The sequence below is a fragment of the Balaenoptera ricei genome, chromosome 15, assembly GCF_028023285.1.
Source record: "Balaenoptera ricei isolate mBalRic1 chromosome 15, mBalRic1.hap2, whole genome shotgun sequence".
Taxonomy (NCBI): Eukaryota; Metazoa; Chordata; class Mammalia; order Artiodactyla; family Balaenopteridae; genus Balaenoptera; species Balaenoptera ricei.
The window spans coordinates 38742534-38756747 of record NC_082653.1 but is presented as its reverse complement, the minus strand read 5'-3'; the positions used below and the strand labels follow the sequence as shown (position 1 = coordinate 38756747).

General features: G+C 52.6%; 1 protein-coding gene across 2 annotated transcripts in view; it reads left to right on the top strand.

The window, feature by feature from the left end:
* Nucleotides 1–13005, top strand: part of JAG1 (jagged canonical Notch ligand 1) — a 33667-nt gene extending 20662 nt beyond the window's left edge. Inside the window, exons 6-26 of one of the 2 annotated variants that reach the window (XM_059898762.1) lie at nt 263–393; nt 628–747; nt 1184–1297; nt 2678–2791; nt 3375–3488; nt 3901–3947; nt 4282–4455; nt 4858–4957; nt 5813–5977; nt 6457–6570; nt 7079–7192; nt 7276–7389; nt 7529–7645; nt 8133–8160; nt 8622–8707; nt 9831–9944; nt 10593–10702; nt 10787–11020; nt 11232–11363; nt 11553–11703; nt 12456–13005. In XM_059898762.1, the coding sequence (XP_059754745.1) occupies nt 263–393; nt 628–747; nt 1184–1297; nt 2678–2791; nt 3375–3488; nt 3901–3947; nt 4282–4455; nt 4858–4957; nt 5813–5977; nt 6457–6570; nt 7079–7192; nt 7276–7389; nt 7529–7645; nt 8133–8160; nt 8622–8707; nt 9831–9944; nt 10593–10702; nt 10787–11020; nt 11232–11363; nt 11553–11703; nt 12456–12913 (2851 nt within the window). In that variant the 3' untranslated portion in view covers nt 12914–13005. Of the gene's footprint in view, nt 1–262; nt 394–627; nt 748–1183; nt 1298–2677; nt 2792–3374; nt 3489–3900; nt 3948–4281; nt 4456–4857; nt 5009–5812; nt 5978–6456; nt 6571–7078; nt 7193–7275; nt 7390–7528; nt 7646–8132; nt 8161–8621; nt 8708–9830; nt 9945–10592; nt 10703–10786; nt 11021–11231; nt 11364–11552; nt 11704–12455 lie in introns of both variants that reach the window. The other variant, XM_059898761.1, reaches the window with a different exon arrangement.
* The last annotated feature ends 1209 nt before the right edge of the window (nt 13006–14214 follow it).

The window sequence follows — 14214 nt, the reverse complement described above, 5'->3', positions numbered from 1 at the left end:
TGAGAAGAGAGAGGGGCTTTGTGGAGGGCAGCCCCGCGCTGGCCTCTCCCCAAACAGCCCCCCTTTTGTTGGGAGTCGCCTGGGAGGGGACCTCAGTCCAACTGGGAAAATGTTTGCTTAGAGGGAACCCCTGGACAGACCTTGACAGTCTACCATCCTGTCGCCAGAAACAGCAAGCCTGGGCTTTGCATCCTTGTGTTTTTCTGGCTCCGATCTCCTGCAAGTTCTAAAGGGTAAAGCAGGGTTTGCTGTGTGTCCCCAGGTGCCAGTATGGCTGGCAGGGCCTGTACTGTGACAAGTGCATCCCACACCCAGGGTGCGTCCACGGCACCTGTAACGAGCCCTGGCAGTGCCTCTGTGAGACTAACTGGGGTGGTCAGCTCTGCGACAAAGGTATGTCTGGGGAGGGCCTGGGCAGACCTGGAGGTCGGGGGTGGGGTGTCGGTGATTTGGTTTGTACTTTCATTTATTTTTATTTGCAGGGGCTTTTATTCTAAATCTGTTTGAATTTGCCTTTAACCCTGTGAATCTGGGTCTGTTTCCCTCGGTTTTAGTTTTTTAAGAGGAATGGGTCTAGGAACACAGTCTTTCTGGTCTTTGAGTGACTTCTTTGGGGTCTTTTTGCAGATCTCAACTACTGCGGGACCCACCAGCCGTGTCTCAATGGGGGAACTTGTAGCAACACGGGGCCTGACAAATATCAGTGTTCATGCCCCGAGGGGTATTCAGGACCCAACTGTGAAATTGGTAAGTGGTCCAGGCGCAGTGAGATCCCTTTGTCTAATTTTTCTGTATACTCAGCTTAAATACACTTAGGGACTCGTAAAAAGGTGAAAATATCCTCCAACGTTAAGACCTGTCCTCCCAGCAGTTCCGTGGGTCTTTGAAACCTCTGGCCAGTTGCTCAGGTGGTTTGGGAGCTGCTGATTGCATCGGGGGCGGCGTGTGCGGGGCAGTGACCCAGCTCCCAGGTCAGAAGCTCCGAGAAATGGGGAGGGAGAGCTTAGCAAGAAAGATGACTTCCTTTCCGCCCCAGGCACAGCGGGGTTACGTCCCACACCTGTTTTGATTTCTTGAAACGAGCTCGAGCTAGTGGCCCAGGAGTGGGATTTGGTTGCCCAGGAGAGTGTTAGGTAGCCTCTCGGTGGGCACCCCTTGCTGACTGCCGTGCTGGTGTCCACAGCGGAACACGCCTGCCTCTCTGATCCCTGCCACAACAGAGGCAGCTGCAAGGAGACCTCCCTGGGGTTTGAGTGTGAGTGTTCTCCGGGCTGGACCGGCCCCACGTGCTCCACAAGTAAGTCTGCGTTTTGGCCTGTGTCCTTTCTTGGCGGGGGGCGGGGGGTATTGTGTCAAGATACAGGGTTGTGGGTCCCACGTCGGTCTCAGTGATGGGTCTGTTTCGGTGGGAGGGGGTCTGGTGGGGAGTCTGGCCTGAGCTTCCGGCCTCTGCCCTTGGAAGTCTCCTGGCACCCCCATCCTAAGGCACCCCACTAAGCACATGCATCTCCGACTGGAAGAAACTCGCTCGTGGGGTAGCTGCGTCCTTTTCCCTGGACTTGTGCCTCCTCTGAACTGAATCATGGTTATTCTCCTCGAAGTTGTACAGAGGATGCCTGCGGGGGAGGTCGTCACTACTGAATTTCATGGTGGGGACAAATTTTGAAAGAGGGACCAGGGCTACAGAGTGACAGTGGCTGCGGGACTTGGCCGCACACCGGGACTACCCCAGTGCTTCCCAGTACAGGTCTCTGGGTCCTATGGTTTCCCTTTGGAATGGGAGAGTTCGTACCTTCCACAGGCTCCTGGGGACTTCCCTGGTGGTGCAACAGTTAGGACTCCGAGCTTCCAGTGCAGGGAACACAGGTTCGATCCCTGGTCGGGGAACTAGGATCCCACGTGCCATGCAGTGCAGCAAAAACAAAAAACAAAACACACACAAGCTCCTGGATTTCGGAGGTGCAGCCAGGCCCGAGGTCCACGGTCATCAACCCCCTGAGAACAGCATGCGACACGGTTAAGGAGCTGGGTTCCGGGGTTGGATCACCTGGGCTGGCACCATGGCCCCGTCACCCGTCACCACTTGTGGGACTGTGGTCACTGCCAACCTGTGCCCTGTTTAAACGGGAGAGTAGCAATTCCCATCTCCTAGAGGTGTGAAGGCTCGGTGAGCAGGTTCAGGAGGAGAGCCTGGCACCTCCTACACGGGCAGGAGATGAATCGCTAAGAGGCCTCTGGAGTCTAGTGCAGAAGGGGGAGGTTGGGTACCCCGGGCATGTGATTTTGGGAAAAGTCTGTGAGTAAATAAGAATATGATTTTTTTTTTTTCACCAGCGAAGAAGTTATTTTTCCTTACCTCTCCTTAGTTACCTCTGCTCCGTGATGAAACTGTTCTTTAAAAATAAAGGGTAGGCAGAGAGAGATGTCCTGAGTTGCCGAGGGCTGATGCTCCGGGGATCCAGCTGGCTCTCCCGCCTGCTCAGGTTGCGGATTAAATGAACTGGGCCAGTGGGGGATTTAAAGCTAAAATCAGGCCTTATCGTCATCGTAGCAGTCACTTGCAGCAGGTGTCTGGCTCTTAAGTGAAGGCCCCTCATGTGAGGGGTGGTATTAAATTATCTAATTGTCAAATGGATTGAGATTAAATTGCCAACCCTCTCCTCTTTTTGTCGAACAGACATTGATGACTGTTCTCCAAATAACTGTTCCCACGGGGGCACCTGCCAGGACTTGGTTAACGGATTTAAGTGCGTGTGCCCGCCCCAGTGGACAGGCAAAACGTGCCAGTTAGGTAAGAGAATTCCTGCACCGGGGCTGGCTTGATCTGAGCGATTAAGGGAGATGTGCATGTGGCCAGCGGTGCGAGTTTGCATGCCATCGTACCAAGAAGTCATTTATTATCTAGGGTCCAGCCAGCGGGCCTGGGAGAAATAACTCGCATGCAAATGGCCTGGCTCTTTGAGGCCCTGTGGGAAAGTCGTGGGATTCCTTGAACCATGTCAATCGTCTGTCCGAGTAGTGTTCAGCTGGGTTCCAAACGGGGATGATCTCATGAGGAATGAGCTGTCTGCATTCTTTTTTGCCGCTATTAAATCCCAGCAACTAGGCTGCGCTGGGTTTTGCACAGAAGTGCCTAGTGGCTTTCTGCTGTCCTGTCGGGGGCTAGTTGTTAACAGCAGCTGGAACGTTATCAATCAGCATTCCTTATTGGAGCATGGCTAGGGGAAAGGGTTCAGATGTTCAAAGTAGTATCTCTTATTTAGCTAGCTTATTAAAATGTCTCGTTTCAGACAAACTATTGGTATGGTGTTTTTTTTGAGGGGGGAGGTGGGGTAGGACCCCATTTCTCACTGTTCATCCTCTCTGTTTTTCAGATGCAAATGAATGCGAGGCCAAACCTTGTGTAAATGCCAAATCCTGTAAGAATCTGATTGCCAGCTACTACTGTGATTGCCTCCCGGGCTGGATGGGTCAGAATTGTGACATAAGTGAGTGAGACTGTTTCAATTTTGATTTTCATGAAACTGGGGTGTTGAAGGCGTTTGCCAGCCATACTCAGGCTCCAGGTCTAAGACTTGAGTAGTGGAAGGAAATCCTTATAGAGGGAATATTTTTGGAGAGGGAGTGATGGGCACAGAAATGAAAACATACACGTTATCAGGTTCATTAGCTGGTAAAACGGCCGTACTCTGATAAGGGTGGCTAAAACAATGATGTGAAGTTTCAGTACCTCAGTCTGGAAGAACTAGGGAGTGTTCCCACCAATAACCTTATTTCACGGGAAGCACACAAGAAATCTGATTGGAGGTTTTTATCTGTCCTGAGCAGAGAAGGCTTTTCAGTTAAGCCCAATTTCAATGTAAATTGCCCCTCCAATACAGTGACTTGTTTATTTTTTAGATATTAATGACTGCCTCGGCCAATGTCAGAATGACGCCTCCTGTCGGGTATGTAAATCTTCGCTTATATCAAAACCTTAGAGATAGACAACAAGCCTTAAGATTTATGTGACCCTGGGAAAACTCTGTCCCTGGGAGATTTAAAAATGCAGGTGAAAAGTGCGTCTCTGGAAGTTTCACTCAGGCTCTTGTTACCCCAGCCTCCCGGGAGTCATCTTGAAGGCATGCACATAGAAATTCCTCTCTCACATTTGGAGAGGTTTGGCATCTCTTGCAGTGAATCAGCTGAACCGCAGCAGTCACGCTGAACCACTGAAGCCCTGTGTTTGTGGAGCACCTAGAAAAAAAGCATGTGTTTCTCCCCCCCTTCTCCTCCCTCCAGGATTTGGTTAATGGTTATCGCTGTATCTGTCCACCTGGCTATGCAGGCGATCACTGTGAGACAGACATCGATGAGTGTGCCAGCAACCCCTGTCTCAACGGGGGTCACTGTCAGAACGAAATCAACAGATTCCAGTGTCTGTGTCCCACTGGTTTCTCTGGAAACCTCTGTCAGGTGAGCCGGGCTAGAGCGTCCGATGGCCAAGTTTTCACAAGCAGTCTCCTCCCCCTCCCTTCCCATTCCCCGACACTGTCTGGACCCTCCTATTGACTAGGGATCTCTGCTAGACACATGCCGTGGAAGGAGGGTGATGAGTGATTTTCTTCCCGGTGTCCGGTAGCCTGTCGATTTCTCTTTGTCCGTTTCATCCCAGACCCAGCACTCTCTCTCCTTCTGCCCTGTTGTCTCAAATGCGTACCTGGACAGTCGCTAGGACACAACTGTAAATCATGCTGGGTGTTCTCCTAACAGAAGCAGACGGAAGGGTCAAATTCCAGTGGCCGCTGCCCCAGAGGAGTCATAATCACGCCTTTGTTTCACTTTGTGTCCCCCCTCCCCTGCCCCTGGTCCTCGCAGCTGGACATCGATTATTGCGAGCCCAACCCCTGCCAGAACGGTGCCCAGTGCTACAACCGTGCCAGCGACTATTTCTGCAAGTGTCCCGAGGACTATGAAGGCAAGAACTGCTCCCACCTTAAAGACCACTGCCGCACCACCCCCTGTGAAGGTACCTCCCTCCCCGCCAGGGTTCTGGCTTGTCTTCAAGGCTGCTCTCCTCTGCCCGTTCGTCACTGCCCCGTGACACTCGGAGGGAAGCCAGAACACGTGGAAACAACCTATTCAGGCCCACCAGTCGGGGGGACCATACCTGCAAGTAGCCCAGGGCAGAGAAGGGAATTCATTTAGCATCCCCGTTCTGGGGGACGCTCATGTGCAAGGCCGAGATGGATTCCTCAGGGCACCTCTGCCAGTACAACTTTCTGCCTCGGTGATATCTGCACCGTCAGGTACAGTAGCCTCGGGACACGTGTGGCCCGGAGCGTTTAGTGTGTGACCAGGGCAACTAGAAGCCCTGATTTACTTACTTTTCATTCACTTAAATTTAAACGGCCGCCTGTGGCTGCTGTGTGAGGTGGCTCAGGCTTCCAGGTTCTGAAAGTCTGTCCTGCGGCCGTAAGTGCCCTTACGTCGAGGGAAAGGCTGTTCCTCCTCCTTAGCCAGCTTCCAGCAAATTCGGTAGATGTATCAGTAGACGGAGGATGAACAGGGCCCGCAGACACGTGGGCTCCTTGGCTCCATGGGGAGAAAACGCCTTAAAAAAAAAAAAATCTCTCTGCCTGGGGTCTCGGCTTTGCCTGTCCCAGCGTGACACGGCACGTTGCCAGTCTTGGCCCCCGAGGTGCTGGCTTCTTACCCTCGTTAGCCGACGGGTGCCTGGCTCCAGGAGAGCAGGCGTGGCACGGGTCCTGGGCTCAGGAACACCGGGTCTTCGGGTCCCTGGCGGGGATCTGACCCCAAGTCTGTCTCGCAGTGATTGACAGCTGCACGGTGGCCATGGCCTCCAATGACACGCCTGAAGGGGTGCGCTATATTTCCTCCAATGTCTGCGGTCCCCACGGGAAGTGCAAGAGTCAGTCTGGAGGCAAATTCACCTGTGACTGTAACAAAGGCTTCACTGGAACGTACTGCCATGAAAGTAAGACCCCGCATCCTCGGGGAATGGGCCGAGGTCCCCCCAACCCTGCCCCGGCCCAGCTGGGGGGGCATCTGGAATCATTTCAGGAGAGACCAGTCCAGGTTTACCATCTACAATCTAAGACTGAGGTCATGTTTAACTTACGAGATCACTGACGCCTCTCAAGTCTTCAGCACGTTTATTTTAGAATGTTCTGGAACCTTACTAGATGGGGTGGTCCTCTTTCCCTAGGAGTTTCCTCCCCACTCTCACCAAGTAGCTTAGTGCGAGGACATTAAATAAAAGGGACGGGGTGCTCTCTGGAGGCCCCTGCTTGATAAAACTGCCTGCCGGATTCAGAAACAGTCCTGACGGAGTTAAATGTTGAGGTGCCCGGTGTATTTTCTCAGGAGGGGCAGGGAAACCCATAGAACAGTGCTTGGCGGTGGCATTACTTTTCCTTCACTTACCTGTGTTTCTGTTTGTTTTTCCTTTCACAGATATTAACGACTGTGAGAGCAACCCCTGTAAAAATGGTGGCACTTGCATCGATGGTGTCAACTCCTACAAGTGTATCTGCAGTGGTGGCTGGGAGGGCGCCTACTGTGAGACCAGTGAGTCAGGGGTCCTTTGGGGACAGACAGCTCTGGGGGGTGTGGGCAGGACAGAATCCACATGGGAAGCCATTCTTCTTCGTGGAAATATCTGGGAGTAAGACCCCGACAATTCCTGCCCTGGGACGGCATGGCCTGTTTTTTTTTTGGGGGGGCCTATTTGCATGTGTTGATGCTGATGCCAGCCAGCAGGAAGGAACTTCTGCGGAGGAGCTTATAGAATTAGACCCTGTAATTAGGATGATAGATATCCCCGCTTGCAGGAAAAGCGATCATCTTTCTGTTTGGGTTGTCGTTTCTGCCCATCTTGACTTTAACTTCCGTGGCCTGTCGGGGGCTCCTTTATTCCTGGGAAAGGGTGACCGTGTTTAAGTCCCCAGGTGGCTCTGCTGGTTTTGAACTGGGCGTGGAAAGCAGGGGATAAGGGTGGAGAGATGCAGTTCTCAGGCGTCGTGGGGCGTGGATGGGCCTGGGAGCGTCTTCAGCCGGGCGTCTCCTCTGATTGCAGATATTAACGACTGCAGCCAGAACCCCTGCCACAACGGGGGCTCGTGTCGTGACCTGGTCAACGACTTTTACTGCGACTGTAAAAACGGGTGGAAAGGCAAGACCTGCCACTCACGTAAGTGGTGGCCGGCCGGGATCCTGCCCTGTCTTCCGTGAGCAGGGCCGGCCAGGGGCTCACGCCGGGATCTTCTCCTCCAGGTGACAGCCAGTGTGACGAGGCTACGTGCAACAATGGTGGCACCTGCTATGACGAGGGGGACGCTTTCAAGTGCATGTGTCCCGGAGGCTGGGAAGGAACGACCTGTAACATAGGTACCTTTCTGCCCTCCCTGGGCTTCGCAGGGGCCGTGGGCCTGTGAGCCTATGCCTGTTTCCCGGGACCTGGTTTCTGCCCCTCCAGACTGTTGCTGGATCCTCAGGGAGGGTGGTCCTGTCTGCTCTTATCTCGTAGCCCGAAACAGTAGCTGCCTGCCTAACCCCTGCCACAATGGGGGCACCTGTGTGGTCAACGGCGAGTCCTTCACGTGTGTCTGCAAAGAAGGCTGGGAGGGGCCCATCTGTACGCAGAGTGAGTGCTTCCCCCCCGCTTGCCACCTTGAACTCTCTGAGGGCTGCAGGAGTCCATCCTGACACCCCCAGGGACTGGCAATGGAAACCAGAAGCAGAGCTGTTTGATGTCTGCTTCTGCATCACCTGGGTCTGTTCTAATGACTTGATGGGATGCAGCCCTGACCTGGGCATGAGAAAGTCGCCGAGGAGATAAGTGGAGACAGATGGCGTCGTGGTTCCCAGCTCCGGTCTGACCAGCAGCCTGTCTCCATCCATTCTCACACCCCCTGCCCACCCCACCCAGGGCCTCTTCCTGTGTACATGTGTCCCACGGCGAATGGGACCAAGTGTGGTGTGGGCCTGGTTCCAATTGAGCAGAGGTCTTAAGCTCCTTCTGCCGGTGTTAACGACAGCTTTATCATCTGGGTATCGTGGGAAATCACTGGTGTTTTTACTTAGGGCTAAGAAGGCCTCACTGTTAAGTTGTCTTTTTTTTTACTTTGCAGATACCAATGACTGCAGTCCTCATCCCTGGTAAGCATGGCCACATTTTAAGCCGGCACTTGTTGGCTGTGACATGTGGGGGCATCTCCTGGGGGTCTTGTTTGAAGTGCAGGTTCAGATGCGGGAGGTCTGGGGGCTGCGGCACATTCCTCCTCTCCGACAAGCTCCCAGGCAACACCGATCTTGCTGGTCCGTGGACCACACTTTAATTAGTCAGGTTGTGTCCTCATTTAGAGCAGTGATTCTCAACCTTGGCTGCACACGAGAATCACCCGGGGAGCGTTTATAAGTTCCAGTGCCTGGGCTGCAACCGAGACCTGTGATATTAGACACTCTGGGGGTGGGACCCAGACATCAGTGTTTTTAAAGCTCCCAGGCAGTGGTGCGTGTGAGCAGGGGTGAGAGCCGCCGATCGTAACTGGCACGGCTACCTTTGAACTGGCAGGGGGAGTGGTGGACTGGTGGTGACCGAGGGGTCTTTGCTTTCATAGCTACAACAGTGGCACGTGCGTGGATGGAGAGAACTGGTACCGCTGTGAGTGCGCCCCCGGCTTCGCTGGGCCCGACTGCAGGATAAGTAAGGACCACCTCCGACTGGGTCTCCCCACTCCAAACCCTCAGCCTGAGAGTTTTCATCTTTAAAATAATTATGGCCATGGTTCTAAGTAGCCTTGACAAGTAACCTCCTGCCTCCAGCTGGGATTAAGATGGCCCTGGCTGGACTCTCCCTCCCAGGTACCTGCCGGCCCCTCTCTGGGGGACACAGCCCTCCTTGCTCTAGGGGAGAGAGCGTCAGACACAGAATTTGGTGATTAATCTACTCTGAGGTCCTAAGGAAAGAGTGTGCCTGTCCCCGTGACTAACATGAAATTATGGGCAAGCGGACGTTGCCACAGCCATGCCGGTGGGGGACAGAGCTAAGGCCACAGAAGGGACTGGGGCTGCGGTTTCCAGGGCTTGATCAGGCCCCGGTGAAATGACTAAACAAAATGGAGGCAGGCAATGCAGTTTTTCAGGAAGTTCACAGTTTATTCTTTATTTTGAGCCTTTTCCCTACTTTTTTTACATGCCCTTTCTTCTGCCAAAAAAGGTGATAGATTAGTTGTACTTCTTTGTGTTCTTGTCCCTAAAGCATTTAAAGTTTTACTGGTCCTTGAGGTCCCCAAGTCTGGGACTTCAAGAACTACTAGATGGGGGAACTGTGTATCTGTTTCATGTTTCTGAATCGGGAGTCAGCAAATTATGGCCTGGGGGCCAAAATAAAGTTTGATTGACACATAGCCACACCCTTGTTGATGTACCGTCTAGGGCTGCTTTCATGCTGCAACAGAGTTGGGCAGTCGTGACAGAGACTACATGGCCTGCAAAGCCGAAACTACTTACTAGCTGACCCTTTTCAAGATCTTTGCCGGCCCTTGTTCTAAATTGTACTATCAAAGAAAAAGGAACCTCAGTTAAAAATTGCTGCTTCCCCATATGATTCTCAGCTGTTAGAAATCAGGCTAGCGGTGGTCCTTGTGGGGCAGTGACTGGAGACTTTGGGAGTACTGATGATCTGTTTATTTGGGTGCTGGTCATGTGACGAAAATGCATTAAGCTTATACTTAAGAAAGCTTATCTGTGTACGTTTTTTCAGTAAAAACTTAGAAAAACATTGCTGCCTCCCACTGGGGCCTAAGCTCGAACTCCATTTTTCCTAGACATCAACGAATGCCAGTCTTCACCTTGTGCCTTCGGGGCGACCTGTGTGGATGAGATCAATGGGTACCGGTGTGTCTGCCCCCCAGGGCACAGTGGTGCTAAATGCCAGGAAGGTACGTGGGCCGGGCCCAGCTGCCCGTGTGTCCTGCGGGCTGAGCAGGCACTGCAGTCACTGTTTTGACTGTTCGTGAGTGGACAGTATGCTCAGGGAGAGAACACGGAGGGGACATCCACTTGGGACCACGGGGACGGGGAAACCTGAGGGGGGGGGTCCCATGAAAACAGGGTAGCTGTTGGTTTTAGCCAGCTGTTGCCACAGCTATGCTGTGTGACAACCATCCCCGATCTCCGTGCGTACAACAAGTATTGGTGTTGCTCGTGGGCACAAAGGGCAGAAGCAGAGCGATGGATGCCTCGGCTTGGGTGCCCAGGTCTGTGTGCCACCCCATCCTCCTTGGACCAGCACTGTATCCAGGGCATGTCCTTTTCCTGGCAAACGGCAGACTCTCAAGGGGCCAAGCTCACCCGGGAGAGACTCTGCTCACGTCGCATCCCAACGCACTGCACTGACCAAAGCCGGTCACGTGGCAGGTGCAAAGGCCACTGGGGAAGGAGGGACGCTTGCCCATCGTGGGAGCAACTGTGTTGTCACAGGGCAAGGGGCAACAGGTGTCATCACTTCCCGACGGGCGGGGAGTGAAGAATCAGGAGAACCGTCTCCAGAAAAGGCAACTCCTCCCACTCACGAGTCTCCACCTCAGTTTCAGGGAGATCTTGCATCACCGTGGGGAGCGTGATACCTGATGGGGCCAAGTGGGACGATGACTGCAACACCTGCCAGTGCCTGGACGGGAGGATCGCCTGCTCGAAGGTAGGCGTGGCCCCAGCCGCCAGCGTTCTGGTTCTGGAACTGCCAACGAGCGTCTCCTGAGCTCTTCTCTGTCTGTCTCTGCAGGTGTGGTGTGGTCCCCGCCCTTGCTCGCTGCACAAAGGGCACAGCGAGTGCCCCAGCGGGCAGAGCTGCATCCCCATCCTGGACGCCCAGTGCTTCGTGCGCCCCTGCACTGGTGTGGGTGAGTGCCGGTCCTCCAGCCTCCAGCCCGTGAAGACCAAGTGTGCCTCCGACCCCTACTACCAGGACAACTGTGCCAACATCACGTTCACCTTCAACAAGGAGATGATGTCGCCGGTACGGAACACCTTGCTGGCTTTGGAGAGGTGGGGTGTGTCTGCCTGCCCTAAAGCAGGGGCAAGTCGAGCTCGGATCTCCTCCCCCTTAGCCTAGATTCTTGTCTTACACCAGAGCTCAGCTTCTGAATATAGCTTCACTTTCAAGCAAGCAGCAGCCTTTTTTCCTTCTGCTCTTTTACATGTGTGTGAATTAAAAAATCTCGTTCTAGGGTCTCACCACAGAGCACATTTGCAGCGAATTGCGGAATTTGAATATTTTGAAGAATGTTTCTGCTGAATATTCAATCTACATAGCTTGCGAGCCTTCCCCTTCTGCAAACAATGAAATACACGTGGCCATCGTGAGTATGAGACCCATGCACGCTTAGTTGTTTGATTGCAAAGTAGCTCAGAAACTTCACTTAGCCAGTGTCCAGGTGAGCAGATATATTGAAGGAGAGCTTGACATACACGTGTGGTCAAATAATTTTGAATAAAGGTGACTGTAGAGTGTCCCTGACCCTCTGGTCTGATGAGTCTTCCTTTTCCAGTCTGCTGAAGACATCCGGGATGATGGAAACCCAATCAAGGAAATCACCGACAAAATTATAGATCTTGTTAGTAAACGAGAAGGGAACAGCTCACTGATCGCCGCCGTTGCAGAAGTGAGAGTTCAGAGGCGTCCTCTGAAGAACAGAACAGGTAGGTGGTGGGGGCGGTGGTCCCTTTCTGTGAGGACCGTCTGTCCATCTCATCAATAAGACCAATACAACTGGCGTCCAGTAAAACCGCCAGGGTGGGGAGTTACTTGATGGTTCCCTACTCAAGGATCCCCCATGTTTAACTGAGAAAACAGAGGCCGGCTGACGTGACCAAGGTCACATGGCAAAGGGCAGAGGCGGCCCTGACTTGTTCCCCTGCCTGCAAGCTGTGCTCCGGCAGGCGGGCGCCCTTCCAGGCACACATTGTCTCTGGGTCCTGGGAAGAGCATGGCTGTGCCTTGAGCGCGTGTCTGTGCGGAGCCTGTCCTGTGCTCCAGTATCAGGGGACAGCCCGTCCTAAGCACTGAGACACGGGTTTGATAGATGGCTCGATGGCCCTGCAGGATGTCCAGGGTCCCCCGTGGATGCCCCGAGCATCACCGTTCTAGTGAAGCGACTTGCCGGGCGCAGGACCACTGGGGGCATTTGAGCCGTCCGTGCCGGGACCCTCTTTCTGATGGTTCTGAAAACCGGCTCCTCTAATGAGCTGCCTAAGTAGCCAGACTCCCCGTGACCGGCCCAGATGCTGTTCCGCACCAAGGCGGGAGCCTCTACGGGATGCTGGATCTCTGAGGATGCTGGGAGGTGATGATGTGTGGTTGGGAAAGGGACTCGTCCCCACGCGCCCTTCTCAGGGACCAAGGACAGGGGAGCCGTGGGCGCGGGGCTCACGGGGGTGCCCCTGCCTTGCAGATTTCCTGGTGCCCCTGCTGAGCTCGGTCCTGACCGTGGCCTGGGTCTGCTGCCTGGTGACCGCCTTCTACTGGTGCGTGCGCAAGCGGCGGAAGCCCGGCAGCCACGCGCGCTCGGCCTCTGAGGAGAGCACCACCAACAACGTGCGGGAGCAGCTGAACCAGATCAAGAACCCCATTGAGAAGCACGGGGCCAACACGGTCCCCATCAAGGACTACGAGAACAAGAACTCCAAAATGTCCAAAATAAGGACACACAACTCGGAGGTGGAAGAGGACGACATGGACAAGCACCAGCAGAAAGCCCGCTTCGCCAGGCAGGCCACGTACACGCTGGTCGACAGAGAGGAGAAGTCCCCCCACGGCACGCCGGCCAAGCACCCGAACTGGACAAACAAACAGGACAACAGAGACCTGGAGAGCGCGCAGAGCCTGAACCGCATGGAGTACATCGTATAGCAGACGGCGGGCGGAGTCTGAGGGCGCCCGGGGTTCCTGAAGCTTCTCCAGCTGTCCTGTCGTGTTCCGGTGCCAGGCTGTCCTTGACGTAGAATCCCTGTGTTAATTTAAGTTCTGACAAGCTGGCTTACACTGGCAATGGTAGTTTCTGTGGTTGGCTGGGCAGCACTGCATCGCACAGCTATGCAAACACCAGGCCCCGGGGCCCTGGGGCCCCGCACCTGTCGGATCAGGCTCCCAGGAGAACACCCGGCCCCCCCGAGGCCTCCAGCCTCCACTTCTGCCAGATGTCCCGATGGTGATGCAGTCTTAGGATCATAGTTTTTATTTATATTTATTGACTCTTGAGTTGTTTTTGTATATTGGTTTTATGATGACGTCCAAGTAGTTCTGTATTTGAAAAGTGCCTTTGCAGCTCAGAACCACAGCAACTATCACAAATGAGTTTATTATTTATTTTTTTTTATTGTATTTTGTTGTTGTTGTTGGGGGAGGGGGACTTTGATGTCAGCAGTTGCTGGTAAAATGAAGAATTTAAAGAGGAAAAATGTGTCAAAAGTAGAATTTTGTATAGTTCTGTAAATAATTCTTTTTTATTAATCACTGTGTATATTTGATTTATTAACTTAATAATCAAGAGCCTTAAGACATCATTCCTTTTTATTTATATGTACGTGTTTAGAATTGAAGGTTTTTGATAGCGTTGTAAGCGTATGGCTTTATTTTTTTGACCTTATTTTCTTATTATGTGTTGCCTATAAGCCAAAATTAAGGTGTTTGAAAATAGTTTATTTTAAGACAATAGGATGGCCTTCTGTGCCTGGAATACTGGTGGAGTTTTTTTTTTTTTTTTTTTTTTTTCGTACGACGTCAGATGTTTAAAACCCCGACTGAGGCAGTTTGAGAGTTAGTCTAGAACAAGTTTTTTGTTTTTTTGGTTTTTTTTTTTTTGCTTTAGACTTGAAAGAGACAGGCAGGTGATCTGCTACCGAGCAGTTTAAGGGAACAAGCTGAGCTATGACTAAACGTAGCCAAAACGTGAGTGGTTGAAGATCATTAAAGATATCAAATTAATTGTGTGAAGTTGGAAGCACACCAATCTTATCTTGTAAATTCTGATTTCTTTTCACCATTCGTAATGTAAGACTGAACCACTTGTAGATTTGATTTTTTTTGTTGTTATCTACTGCATTTAGGGAGTATTCTCATAAGCTAGTTGAATACTTGAACCGTAAAATGTCCGGAAAGGTCACTGTTTAGATTTGCCAGAGTCCACTGCCTGCCTTAAGTGAGGAAATCAA